This window comes from Gavia stellata, chromosome 13 (genome assembly GCF_030936135.1).
Source record: "Gavia stellata isolate bGavSte3 chromosome 13, bGavSte3.hap2, whole genome shotgun sequence".
Lineage (NCBI taxonomy): Eukaryota > Metazoa > Chordata > Aves > Gaviiformes > Gaviidae > Gavia > Gavia stellata.
Genome location: NC_082606.1, coordinates 6,800,298 through 6,814,712, shown reverse-complemented (window position 1 = coordinate 6,814,712; position 14,415 = coordinate 6,800,298). Strand labels below are relative to the sequence as shown.

The 14,415-nt window shown below is 43.3% G+C and overlaps 1 protein-coding gene across 2 annotated transcripts; it reads left to right on the top strand.

The window, feature by feature from the left end:
- The first annotated feature begins 6,300 nt into the window (after positions 1 to 6,300).
- GCNT3 (glucosaminyl (N-acetyl) transferase 3, mucin type) lies at positions 6,301 to 12,031 on the top strand. 2 transcript variants are annotated; one of them, XM_059824053.1, is made up of 2 exons: positions 6,301 to 6,314; positions 10,924 to 12,031. In XM_059824053.1, the coding sequence occupies exon 2, from the start codon at positions 11,033 to 11,035 to the stop codon at positions 12,029 to 12,031; it is 999 nt and encodes a 332-aa protein (XP_059680036.1). In that variant the 5' UTR covers positions 6,301 to 6,314; positions 10,924 to 11,032. The 2 variants fall into 2 exon arrangements, with proteins under 2 accessions (XP_059680036.1, XP_059680034.1); XM_059824051.1 differs by lacking the exon at positions 6,301 to 6,314 and having other exon boundaries at positions 10,724 to 12,031.
- Positions 12,032 to 14,415: the final 2,384 nt, after the last annotated feature.

The following is a 14,415-nucleotide window of genomic DNA, read 5'->3' as shown; positions in this document are numbered from 1 at the left end:
GTCAACTATATTTTCAACATGCTCCAGGAAGAAGATGATGAAGTAATGGCAAAACTACCTAGATACAAAGGTTGTAGTTCATATCCTCCTGTGTATGAAAGACAGTTTTTCCTCTTCTTTGGTGAAGAGAGTTTAGTCTGTGATGTGCATTTTTTATTCAAATGAATACAACCACAAACAACACACTTACTGATCTAATTTTCTGCTACGTGCTAAATATTCATGCTGGTAAGTACAAATATGCCTGTCAAGTCTCAGCAGTAAAACCATGACAGTATCGCTAGTCAGACTTACAGTTTCAATTACGCTAACACCCGTACAAGAAACAATATAAAGGTGTATTAAAAAAAAAAACAACAACAAACCAAACAACAAACCACCAAACTATTGACTACAGATACCCTCCACTTTCTCTTGTCCATTAGCTTCAGCAATAATGGCTAACACTGTGTGTCAGCAGCAGATGGGCAATGCTATCAGTATTTTAGCAGTTCTGTCCTACAGTGGCATGGCAGAGGGCATCATGCCACAGCATCAGCAGTATTTATACATCAGTGCTAGGATCTCACCATTTTAAATGCAGAACACTGTAGCCCTTTTTGCTGTATTATTTTCAAGTAGTTTCTAGAAGATCATGAACCATAACCTTCCTGAAATAAAGGAACATTAGTACTCTTAAAGAACACACTGTTTTAGTATGTAATCTATTGTTGGCTAAAATATACCCTTGCAAAGTGTGGTGGTTTTTTCATTGTTGGTTTTTTTTGTAAGTCTAACTGAGGAAGGGGAGGGAAGGAACAGTTGAAGCTTACCACCTTGGTTGAACCCAGCCTTTATTGCCCAAGAATTGCTCTACGATTAGTCAAACACCCATTTTTCCAAACATTCTCATCTTTCATGTGCTTACATACAGCAAAATCTTTCTAGCCTAAATCTTTTTACATATATACCTCAGGAATCTTGGGGGGGGGGGGGGGGGGGGGGGAAGGGGATAGTTTTAGTGACAATTCCAGCAGCTCTTCTCTGAAACAACCTGCAAAATTTCATCTCAGTTGTGACTAAGAAAATGGCCTTATAAGCTAGCTCAGCTAACTCATGTGAATCAATTTTTAAATGAAAATATATCTTATAGTACCAGCTAACTCTTCTGCAAGCTGCCTAATAACTAGAGATGCAAATACCTATTGGAATATGTATTTTTATTTCATAACCTTAAATACTTTGGCCCCATGACTTTCAATTGCCATGACAAAGTCCAGAAATAAAGTGATTAATTGCTACTCATGATAACAGCACAATTGTTCTAAATAGGTGGGTGAAATGACCTGGAAATACTGTTCATTGCTGGCATTAGACAATACTAAAGTTATCTAAAACACCAGCAGAAATGGCTAATCACTGAAACTTTCTCTCATTCAGGAAGATGGCCTATTCAGAGAAGAGGAGTTAAGACACCACACATTTTTTAGCTAACTAATGGCTGAACAAGCTAGAACTAAGAGGTTCACGTATAAACTATTGAAATTACCCCCGTTTGAAGTAAAACACAAACCAACTTCTCTGTTCTTCCTCTCCCCTCTCTGCCTGTCTTCAGTGAAAAAGAGTTCTTAGGTTCATGTACCTCAGTTAAGATTTACTGTCACTGCTTTATATATCAGACTCTAACACCATCGCTGCTGAACACAGAAGAAGCAAAAAAGACTTCATTCAAGTTTAGAACTGAAAATAACATGAAGACAGGGGCATGCCAGTGTCATATCTTTTAAAGAATGAATTACTACTCTGCTCCCCACCCTTGAATTTGCAATTAAGGTGTTTCCCATAAGCCTACAGTTTGGTACTCCTACGCCTGCAGAACTAACTATTGACCTAAGTCAAGTGCCAAAATCATGAAGAAGGGCATTTTCTTATAAGAAGAAAATAAGTGTTAGAATGCTAGAAGTTGGTTTTGGTGGGGTTTGTTTTTGTGTTTTGTTTTTTAAATAAGCTTACTAAGTAAAAATACATATGCTATTCTTTGATTTATGACTCAGGAAATACTGATATCTAGCACTACCATAAACTGCTTTGTTCACATAAAGATATGCTCAGTCATGCTCGCCTGCAAGCACCAACAAACACAACCTTCAGTCAGCAGCCATCAACATTTCAGTCTTTCAACAGTAAATGCTCCTCAAAAAACAGTTTGACCTTGGGTCCCTTCTGCAGGGGCAGGACACAGTAGCACATAATAGATGCCAGCAGAAAGATGAAATTACTGTCTCATTAGGACTACTTGTACAGAACCATTCCACAATCCAGGTCCATGTATTCAGGCACTTCTCATTGTTTTCAAGTGGGATGCTCAAATAATCTTAGTGGTTCTAGACCTCAGTTGCTTACCTACTGTACAGAAAATTTATCTTATTCTATCGCTATCTTTTTGCCTCAAATTAGTTCACAGCAGTATGGAACAATGTCCACGGACAGAGAAATACTATGGAGACATGCTATGAACACGGAAGGAATGAATGAATAACCAGTAAAAACCTTAAGGATTTTCTCTGACATTAAATAAGGGCAGCTAACACCACTTCTAGCTTTGCATGAAAGGAAGCAAAAATGTCAAGTGTATAGGAGATTTTTAAAGGGCGAAAAACAGGAAGCAAATAGATCACCTGAAATAAGGAAAAAGTAGTACAACACTCCCTCACAACTGCTTCCCCTCCCCCCAAAGCAATTTCATATTTGACCATTGCTGTGTAGCAGCATGTATGGCAGAGAAGGTAGGGGCACTCAGACTACTATGAAATACTTGGGTTTCTTTGCAGAAGAGCAGCCAGAACAAGGACAGCACACTGCAGGAACCTCAGATGGAACTGAATAGCCCACAACAACAGTTCTAGAGTAACAATCACCTTTCCCCTACTGATTTCTCTTGTGGCTTTACTTATATTGCATTTCGTGATTGTCAAGGTAAGAAGTGCTCTGCATGAATCCTACAGGCATTGAAGGAAAATTTACTGGACTCAGTAAGCCCAAGACACACCTATTCAGCAATTGGATAAACTCTTATCCAGCTGTGAGACGTTCAAAGGCATTCAGATTAACTGTAGCTCTAAACATACTCAAACACCTAATGTTCAGAATACTATTTAGACAGCTGCCAACGAAGGCAAGAAACAAAGCTAACATGCTTTTAAGGTTATTTTTTTGTTCAGATAAAAACTGTCTCAGTAACACGTCTGTCTATTTCAGGTAAGTCCTTTGTTAAGAAAAAATCTCTTCAATAGGTTAGTTATCATGGGTTCTCCATTGTGAGAAGTGTGCAAAACTAATTTAATTCTTTTTGATTCTTTATTCCTATGGCCCTGAACTCCTCTATCGTCTATCTGAAAGAGTTTTGTTTGCTGTTTTGTTTATATTTCCCATGCTGTATGAAGCAATCCTTTTCTAGAAACAATGAGGCATGAGCTAATGTATCTATTATCCCCAGTATCACTGTGTTTTCTTTGTGTTACATCCTTCAAGAAAAATCAGGTTATTTTCTTCCCCCAGGACAGAGTCCAGTTTCCAGTGGTATTGGGCACCACAGTCAGAAACAGTGCCAGTTTTAAGAGTGGTTTAAAGGAAGTTTTTTTAAACACCTTTACCAGCATCGTCCCACTTACTTGCCTGTCTCTTCGGCAATCTGCGTAAGGTGAGTAATGCCTTATCTCCCTATTTTGCTGTACTAGGAAACTCACTATACCTTATCAGCAGAGTTCAGCTTTTGTGTAAAACATCAGGTAATAAATAACATCCTGCTGACTATATGTCAATTATGACTATCTGCTTAAGCTTTCTTCAAAGCCATACTCACTGTTATTCCATACAGTCCAGCTATTTTGCCTTGGACAAAAGCAGAAATCCTTCACCCCTCCAGTAAGATTTCCACAGAGGTCCAGAAACAGCAGAGCAATGAGCCGGTAACTGTAAGGTGATTAGCATCAAGCAGTGCTCAGTTACAACATAGGAACTGGTATGCATGCTACAAAAATGATTGTGTGATTTTTTACTTACTGAATGCTGCCTTTTCATGTTCTTTCTGAATCATGTCCATGCAGTGGCAGCCCCAGAGATATTGCATATAGTGCTTTCAAACAATTTGTCACAAACCGGCAATGAAGTAGAACTCTAAAAAGAAAATTGACATCCAACAGTTTCCTCAAAGATTGACTTAATCTCTAATTAGTCATCAAAATGACCAAAGATGACGCTAGTGTGGATGCAGTATTAGTAGCTTGTAAAGGTCGACCTGTTACAGAGTACAAGACTGAGCCACATAATTCATTTGAAATTAAATGGAAAGAAAACCAAAGCTAAAGTCTGTAATTAGACAGTTTTCAATTTCAAAAAGCAAAACCTGCATAAGACCATGTTCATCATGTTAAAGTTTTACAGATGAAGCGTACAGATATAATACATACATATTTGCATAAGGTTTATTATATTTATTTTGAAACCTCAAGACTTCCTTGTTCACTTCTGCCCCTGCCCCCAGGAAAGCAAGATGTGCCAAAGACTCCATACAAAAAGATTCTATGATTTTATAGATAAGTATCAAAAAACCAGCACAGTCAGTCTGAAGAGCCAAGACGACAGAAATATAATTTCTTGCCAGCATAGTTCAAAGGAAGTATTGATTAAAAAAGAACAGTTATTTTGGAAAATATCTATTTCTACCTGACACAAATAAGAAAAATCCCTATGTGAACACACATGAAAAAAGCGGAATGCAGCTCTTCACAACAGAATACTATATTTTAACAGACGGTGTGTACTTAACAGCAAATTATGTACAGAGTATATTTAGGAACAACTTTGCTTAAGTAGCAGTCAGTGAGAGTATCACTAATTTTGTTTAATGATACTTTATTATATAACCAAAAGTTACAGGAAGATCAGAACCAGCCCTAAGTATTTTTAGGCGCAGGCCTGCAAAATAATTTTACAGGCCTCATGTCAGCAGGCATTTCTCACATCACTAATCCATATAACTTTGGAGAGAACCAGCAGGCTGATTCTCCATGGTTTTAGATTACCTGTTATCTGCAAACCTGGATAATCATCTACATGTCCTTGACACATTAACTATATCATAAATCATCTTATCACTGTAAAATATACTAGTGGATACGGAGAAGACTAGAGCCAACAGCCTCTCTGTGCAAACATGTAGCCAGCTGAGGGTGGGAGAGGGAGTAAGGGAAAGACGAAAGCAAGAAAAAAATCATATACAACATTTCCCTTACTTGTCACACCTTTATCACTCACCTCTACACACTCTCTCCCTGCCATCAGTGTAAGAGGATCAATTTACAAACAAAGGTTCATCTACCGGGTTAACATGGCAATGATTTTGTAAGGAGGCGGGGGGGGGGCCTCTGCGACAAGAGGCCAGAAGCTGCCCCACGCCAGTCGTGAAAAGCTGAGCCAATCAGTGAAAGTGGTAGCGCCTCTGTGAAAACACGTTTCAGAAAGGGGTTTTGGTTTTTTTAGAAAAAAAGCTGCTCAGCAGTTGGCGGGATGGAGAGAGTGTGAGAAACAATCTCGCAGACACCAAGGCCAGTGAAGAAGGCAAGGGGGAGGACAGCTGAAGGAAGCTGCAGCCGGTGGAGAGAAGCCCGCAGAGGAGCAGGTTTCCTGACAGAAACTGCTGCCTGTGGAGGACCCACACTGGAGCAGGTTTATCCTGAAGGACTGTAGCCTGCCGAGAGCACCCACACTGGAACAGTTCGTGAAGGAAAGTGCATTGCTTTCTGATTACAGTTATGCCTCATGCACATACTTCCTTCTATTGAATGCTTCACTATCTAGGTGACATGCAAAAAACAACCAACCATCAGACACAAAGGTTAAATGAGAGTCATTGTGCTGTGAATATAAAATTCCTCCTGTTGACACAAACATCCTGGAGAACACAGAAGTTAGCTGTGAGCTAGTAATGCCTACAAAGCAGTTAGACAACATAGGAGAAACCACATCACAATGCACACTATGACTCCAAATGAATCAGCAGGAAGTAAGGCTCTCTTCCGAAAACTGAGATAATATAAAATACAAAAGCAGCAGAATAATAAAGACAACAATGCCCTGATAGCTTAAAAGTGGTATTATAGCTTAGAAGTAAAGTCCAAAAACCCTACAGGCTGGTCTGTAACAGACAGCAGATTCTAATTCAAAAAAAAAAAAAAAAAAAAAAAAAATTCCCAGTCCACCCAAGCCATAGGAGTATAACACAAGATTTTTTTTGTAGCATGTACAAGCCTAGTCTCAGATGTCTATTCGATTAGGTTAACAAAACTTCCTACTTCTGTATATTTCTTAAAAGTCACACTAAAGAACTTGACAGTATATCTATATACATAAAAATCCTTTCCTTACACATTTTAGTAACCACCACTTCAGGCTGATTCCTCCAAATGAGTTCTGTTTGTCCCTCTTTATTAATGCTGCTTTCCCAGGGAAAACCCTATTCCTTCGACAAGCTAACTGTGTACAGGTGAACCCACTAAGACTAGGAGCCTTGCCACCACAATCTAAATTTCTACCAGGTGCTTCACCAGGTGTGGCACCATCAGCAAACAATCACATAGGATTTTTTTTTTCCCCTTGGAGACGCCAACAGAGTACATATTTCTTCTCCACTCTCCAATGCATTTATCTGAACCACAACCTAAAAATTGGGCAATTAGGCAAGCAGGTAACAGGTCACCTTGTGATGATTCTTTTTATCCCTTAATGGAAAAGCTAAAAAAGCAGGAACTTCTGACTTGATACAGCTTATTAAAAGGGAAGCAAGTACAAAAAGGCACTAGAGAGATGTGGCACCTAGACTTACCAAAATTGTTTTCACTGATAGTCTTCATAGATAGTGTTCTGCAAGATTATTGTATAAATATGATTAAATCATCCTCCTCTTACATTGTAATCTACTGTCGTATCTCCAGGCTATTGACCTCTTTATGCAAGTGATCAAGTGGCTGCTGGTTAACCCTGTAGACAGTACTTGCATTATAGTATCCTTAGGATAGTTGTTTTATACTCACTTTTAAACAGAGTCGCTTTTGTATTCATTGGGACGTGTATCATCATTAAAAAAAGCCAAAGGCAATGATTTGACCACACAGTTTAAAGTGAAGTACGTTGGAAGTTACAGTTACACATAAGAATATCAATATTAACAGGTTTTAACCCCTATTTAGTATGAAAACAAGATCTCAAGTCTTGGACTATACGAACAAAGTATTATTTGGTGTAGGTATTTTCTCTCATGGAAAAAAAGTGGCTTTGCAGAAAGCACACTGTTAATTATGTTTTATTTAATTCCATTTTCATGTGTCTTTAAGGGTTAAGTTATGCATCATGAATATGCAACAGAAAAAAACCCAAACTTCTGTATGGCAAGATGTTAGCATCTGTATTCTGTTATATAACTGAAATATAAACTATTTCTCTAAACTGTCACTAAGGACACAAATTAATTTTCAGGAAGTTTTTTAGATGTATATATCTTGTCTGTAATACATGCTATTCATATCAGACAAGTTAGATTACAATTTCTGTGAAGCTTGTTAAGTTTGCAATCATAACCACAGTTCATCTGCTCATCTGCTGTGGTTACGCAGCAGACCTGCTTAGCAGAGAATAAAGCAAATGTTTACCTGTGTTGATCATGTGGATTACCACTTGCTCTTAAGAGAATGCATAAAGAATAATACCAAAGCACAGGAAAAACTGGCATGCCAAATAACAAAAAATTCAGAGATGGTTGGTCAGTACATATAGTGTGATCAACTTAGTGATCAACTGATAACTATTATGGAGGTTTTTCAGCTAAGTGTTTAGCTGGACATTTACATTTCATACTTTCCAAAGGAGACAGTTTCAAAAATTCACCCTGAAAGTAGGCAAGGAAGATATTTCAGTCATAGAGGCATAAACTCGGGTTTGCGGCGCTTTTTTTAACTTGAGATAAGAGCCCATATATGAAGAGCTATGTACCACAGAGTAGATGACGTGTGGTCCTATGGCCACGCTGCTAACCATAGAAACCTTCAAAAGTTTCAAGTTTCTTGCACTGAACGAGTTTGAGATGTTAATGCTAAGTGACAAACTTCTTCCAAATAAGTTTCTTATCAATGAACCTGTGACTAAATTTACAGAATGTTGACAAATGAATCCAAAATCACTTCTATCCTTACTCAGTATTGGGCTTTCCTTGAAAAAACATTCACTGTCAGATAAAGTTATCAACAAAGATAACTTTTCCAAAAATAATTTTCCGTGTGGCTGATATTCGTCAATGTGTATGACAGCATTTTTAAGCAGTGTATTACTCTTACAACTTATTCTCTATCTGTCCATGCATGTGACTTCAGCCATTGGCCAGCATAAAATGAAATACAGCAGCAATTTGCTGTCATTTCACACACTGTTTTGGGGTGTGGGGTTGTTTTTTTTTAGCTTTTGGCACTGTTCAGAGACTGAATACCCTGTTGGCTTTAAGAGTATGGCTGAGAACACTGAAAACGCATTTTTCAAGTCTCAGGTTAGACTTGTTGACTCTTAACAAAGAATCACGGATGGTAAAAATGGGATTAAAGAGTTATAGTTTCTTTTCAACTTCACGAAAAACACCCTGGGGAAAAACACCACTGCATTTCTGAACCACGTCACCATAATTTTTCAAAAATTATTAAAAAATGTACGTAACTGGAAGTAACTATAGCCCATTTAAGAGCTCTTATGTGGAGTCGTCATGTTTTCGGCATTTCCTGTGCGATTAAGATTTTGAGGATTTCTTCCACCACACCAGTACAAGGCACAACACATACAGAGCAGCTAGAACCTTGAAGTAGAAACAATTGTTTACAATCCTATATAATATGTAAAATATGCTTGTTTTCCTAGTGGCTGTATGAAAGAGGATAGCTGTGTACTGAAATCAGAGTAGAGGATCAATATAAAGACATTGCTTTAGAAAAAGAAAATCCCAAGACTACAAGAACTTGCCATCCCTCCATACAATACTGCAAGGATACAGTCTAGCAGAGGTGACCTGGAGGGGAAGAGCTGCTTGGAAGTGCAGAAGATGCACCAAGAGGATTATTATCGTCCTATCCCAAGAGTTTCCTGGGAAGTACCTTTCCTCACACGCTTTGAAATTGTTCAGGTGAACGAGCTCTCTAGTGGAAGCTGAACATAGCTTAGAAACAAATTTCACGAGCAAAGTACACATATAAATGGGACAAATGTCTTCCCTGCACTGAGAAAGCATCTGGCCCATCTAGCGTTGTGTTTGCAATCCCCAAGCCTTTTTTCCCCCCCTGTTTCTCCCAAGCACATTCACTTTGGTACTTAGCACAGGCAAACTGACAGCTGTGCATATGGGAAATACTATATATATATATATATATATATCACATCAGTGCCTAGCATAATGCCCGTTAGAATTTCTGGACCACAGATGTCTACGACAATTATTTACTGAATTGGGTAAAGCTAATAATTCAACAAATAATCTCCATTTTTAAATTGGGGAAGTAACTGCTGCTGTTTTCTAGAACCTGTGCAGAACTACACTTACATCAACTGTCCTCAGTCCAGCTGCAGGTTCTGTGAGTTTGGTTGCTTGATACATCTGGAGAAAGAAAGAAAAAAATTAAAGAAATACACCTTTGTTTGTATCTTCGAAAAAACATCTTAGAAATTTTGACTCATCATTGAAACTGTTGAAACTGGCCCCTTTTTTACAAACATGGTACCAAATACCATGTTTGGTTCAAACCAGAAAGTGGTTCAGGATGATTGCAAAACCTAGGGGACATTATTCTGTTTATCATGGCACATTTTAGTGACTTGCAGTTATTCCTCTTTTTCTATTAAGTGATACTTAGGCAGGATGTGCATGTAGGTGCGTACAGGAGGTCCTGACACTCTCCACCAATACTGTCTCACTCCTTCCTTTAAGCAAACACTTTGTGGCAAATTATTTATAAACCATGGCCTCTGTTTTCATGCTCTGCTTCCACTGTAGTAGCAGAGATTCCACTTCGCCCAGTTACCCAACATCTTTTGCAATAATCCTTCGCTAAAGCTCAGGATGCTCCAGGCCAGCAGAAAGCTTGCTGCAGCTGGGCTTCTAGACTACAGCACTATTGCTGTCGCTCCCTTGACCTGTAAGTTGGAATGATCTGATCACTGGAAAAGCAGATTAGATCCCAAAGTCACCTAGCAAAGTCTTTTTTAAAAGTGTGTGACATGGGGTTGCATTCTAAAGGAATTTTCCTTGCGTTACACACTGGACAGGGGTAATATAAAATACCTTCTTTTAAACAGACACAGAAGATACACAACCACCTCCAGCGTTGAGAAAACCAAACAGAGTCACGCCACGGGGAGGGAGGAGACTTCGTTTTATTCAACTATTACTCACCTGCGGTTACGCTGCGAGATCGCCCTGCCACTATTTCACCACTACCCAGGAAGCAAGCGCCCAGGCTGCCAGGTTACTCCTTGCGCCGCACCGGCTCCAGCGCCCTTAATGTAGTCCACCTACGAGGCAAGACCAGACCCATCGAGGCAAGGCAGCCGCGGGCGCGGGGCCGGGCAGCGCTTCGCCCCCGAGCGGCGCGGAGGGCGGGCCGCACGTGGCGGAGCGGCGCGCGAGGGAGCCGGCCGTGCCCGCCGCCGCGGGGGCATGCGGCTGTGCCGCGGGAAGCCCCTGCAGGCGCGGCGGCGCTGCGCGGCGCTGCTCGGCTCCCTGCTGCTGGCCGCCGCCGTGGCGCTGCGCAGCGCCACCCGGCCCTGCCCCGCCGCCCACCCGGAGGCCGCCGCCCACCCCGGCTGCCGCGAGCGGCTCTACCAGGCGCTGGAGCTCTCCCCCGGCAGGAGGATCAGCTGCTCGGGGATCGTCCGCGGGGATGAGAACGCCATCCAGGAGGCCCAGCTCAGCAACCTGGAGGTTGCGAACAAAAGGGTTTCCCTGACGCCCGGCGAGTACCTGAACATGACGAAGGACTGCAGCAGCTTCAAGGAGACCCGGCGGTTCATCGAGTTCCCGCTGAGCCAGGAGGAGGCAGAGTTCCCCATCGCCTACTCCATGGTCATCCATGACAAAATCGAGATGTTCGAGCGGCTCCTGCGGTCCCTCTACACCCCCCAGAATGTCTACTGCGTCCACATTGACAGCAAGTCCCCGGCCGCCTTCCAGGAGGCTGTGCGGGCCATCGTAGCCTGCTTCCCCAATGTCTTTGTGGCTAGCCGGCTGGAGAAGGTGGTCTATGCCTCCTGGTCCCGGCTGCAGGCCGACCTCAACTGCATGCAGGACCTGTTGCAGAGCCCCATGCCGTGGCACTACGTCCTCAACACCTGTGGCACCGACTTCCCCATCAAGACCAACGCTGAGATCGTCCGTGCCCTGAAGATGCTGCAGGGGCGGAACAGCATGGAGTCAGAGAAGCCCTCAGCCCTCAAGCAGGAGCGCTGGCAGTACCACCACGAAGTGGGGAACTTCATCTCCCGGACAGCCACAAAGAAAGTGCCGCCACCCCACAACTCTCCCATGTTCACGGGCAACGCGTACATCGTGGTCACGCGGGCCTTCGTGCAGCACATCTTTGAGGACCCCACCGCGCAGCAGTTCCTCGAGTGGGCCAAGGACACCTACAGCCCTGACGAGCACGTCTGGGCCACCCTCAACCGCATGCCCGGCGTGCCGGGCGCCATGCCCCAGAACGACAAGTTCCAGCTCTCGGACATGAACGCCCTGCCCCGCCTGGTCAAGTGGCAGTACCTGGAGGGCGACATCGCAAAGGGCGCGCCCTACCCGCCCTGCGCCGGCCAGCACCAGCGCGCCGTCTGCATCTACGGGGCGGGCGACGTGCGCTGGCTGCTCCAGCAGCACCACCTCTTGGCCAACAAGTTCGACCCCCAGGTGGACGATGCCGCCATCCAATGTCTCGAGGAGCACCTGCGCCACAGGGCTCTCTACGGCAGGGGACTCTGAGGGAAAGCCGCGGAGCCCCTCGCCTTCCGTGGGCGAGTCCAGCCGGCGGCGCCTCAGCGACAGCGGAAGGGGCTGGAGACGCGTGTCGGGAGGCGAGAGGGTCGCCGGCGCATTACCCGCGCTGGCGGAGGGATCTTTCCGCGGGCGGGCGCGGGCGCCGCTGAGGAGAAGCGGCCGCCCCCTGAGGAGAAGCGGCCGCGCGCGACAGGGCAGCGCCGCGGGCGCGAAAGGCCGTCGGGCGCGCGAGGTAACTAACGGTCAGAACGGGCGCGCGGCCCGCGGGGGCGGAGGGTGCCCCGGGGAGGAGTACGGGGGCGGCACCGCAGGGCGGCCTCGGCGGAGGGAATGGCCGGTGTTGGAGGGCGGCAGGGCTCAGCCCTCCCCTGCCCTGCCCTGCCTCCTCCCCTCCACTGCGGCCCGAGCGGCGGGCTTCTCCTCAGAGACGCTGTGGGGGGGCGCGGTCTCCCGCCCGGCACCCCAGGCAGCTGTGGAACAGGCCGTCCTAAAGAACAGGGGGTAGCCTATCCTTCCGTTCTCCTGCAGCAGCCTGCTCACGAAGGTGATCGCAGGGCTTCTCGACAGGCAGCGCCAGGTTATACTCCGCGGTGACTCCACGTCCTGGTACAAGCAGAGCTGAAACTATAATTAATTAGCTTTTCTACAAAGCACCTGGCAGGCCACCCACTCCTGGCACCTGCTGCACTGCCCAGCTTAACATCTGGCTGCTGCTTTTGTATCACTTTAAAGTTTAACTTCTGTCAATAGCCATTAGCCATAAAAAAAATCCTTCAATAAAATCAAATATACTAAAATAGATGGCTTTGTGGTATTCCATATCCTGTAGTCCTCTGAGGAGAGCTGGCTGTGCTCCTAGGCAGAGCCATTAAACCAGTTAACCCCTCTGCACCACGCACTTCTCCATCTGTAACACAGGGAGAGGGATACTTATGTGGTTAATGGTGTGCAAACCTACATTTTCCTAACATCTTCCTCTCTCTTTCCCTCCCCCCAGGAAACAGATTTTTGTGAGGACTGCTCTCAGTAATGTAATTGCCATATCCAGTAGTGTATCTGGCCTTTTAGATGAACAAAACAATCATTCACCACGTTGTTTTCTTAAGTTTCTAGAAGCTGAAAGAAAGATTTGTGAACTATTATTTCACCCACATGTGTTTTTCCCACCTTCTCACATTGAAGCCAGCCACCTTCCGTCAATCCAACAGTTTTTCGCTAACTGTAGCACTGAGGGATTCATTCAGTTGTCTTTTTACTACCAAAAAAATCTTCAAGTAATTTTTTCGTCAGTAAACACTCACCTTTATAAATTTGAGGTCTCTGGGGAGAATTAGCATTACACAAAGAACATCTGAAGCAATTCCATAGCACCAGGCTACACTTAGATGAAGTTACGTTATGATTGCAATCACACAACTCTTTAAAACACTGATTTAAATAGGATGAGATGATGAAATAACTGACTGGAAAAGGTGTATCATTGCAATTTTGTTAGGCATTTTAAAACAAACTTGATTGTAAAATGCTGATTTTTAAAATGCTGTGGTGATTTCACAGCAAACATTATAGGCAAGAACCCCAACTACTGGCAAGAAGAGCTCTCGAACAGAAATACCCAATGTATCATTGGGCATTTGTCTATTCAAAAAGAGCAAATAAAGTAATAGGATTGCTGGTCCCAGTGAGAAACTCTTTCCAACTTATGTAAACAGACATTTGCTACAACAGAGATTAAAGTTTTATGCTAACCTGATAGTAACATAGAAAATTTTAAAAATATTTCACAGCAAATTCAACATTAAATAGCAAATATCTCCATGTCTAGTACATTCTTTCAGAACAAACAAAACTTCTCTGCTGACTCAGGGTAAGAACTCAAGTCTCCCAACATAGAAGACTGCATCTAACCACTGCTGCCTAATCTAATTTTGCTTGTTGGAGCTCTTTAATTTACTTTAAATTAATACATATTAGCCCAAAATGGTAAACTACTGCGAGTGGTTCATTGGGGGACTGGGATACTTTCAAGTTTCTGGACTAAATCAGGCAGAACGGGGTCAGTGTGTTTCTGACTATGGCAAGGTGTTGTCTTTTTCCCTTGGAAAATGGAGAAAAAAGGTGCATATTGTCATGGTTTAACCCTAGCCAGCAACCTAGCACCACACAGCCGCTCGCTCACTCCCCCCTCAGTGGGATGGGGTAGAGGATCAGAGAAAAGGTAAAACTTGTGGGTTGAGATAAAAACAATTTAATAGGACAGAAAAGGAAGAAAATGATAAAAGAATATACAAAACAAGTGATGCACAATGCAACTCCTCACCATCCACTGACCGATGCCCAGCCAGTTCCCAAGCAGTGGCCACCCGCCC

Coding starts and splice junctions, on each gene's coding strand:
- GCNT3 (XM_059824051.1), top strand. CDS start 10,724: ATGCGGCTGTGCCGCGGGAAGCCCCTGCAGGCGCGGCGGCGCTGCGCG.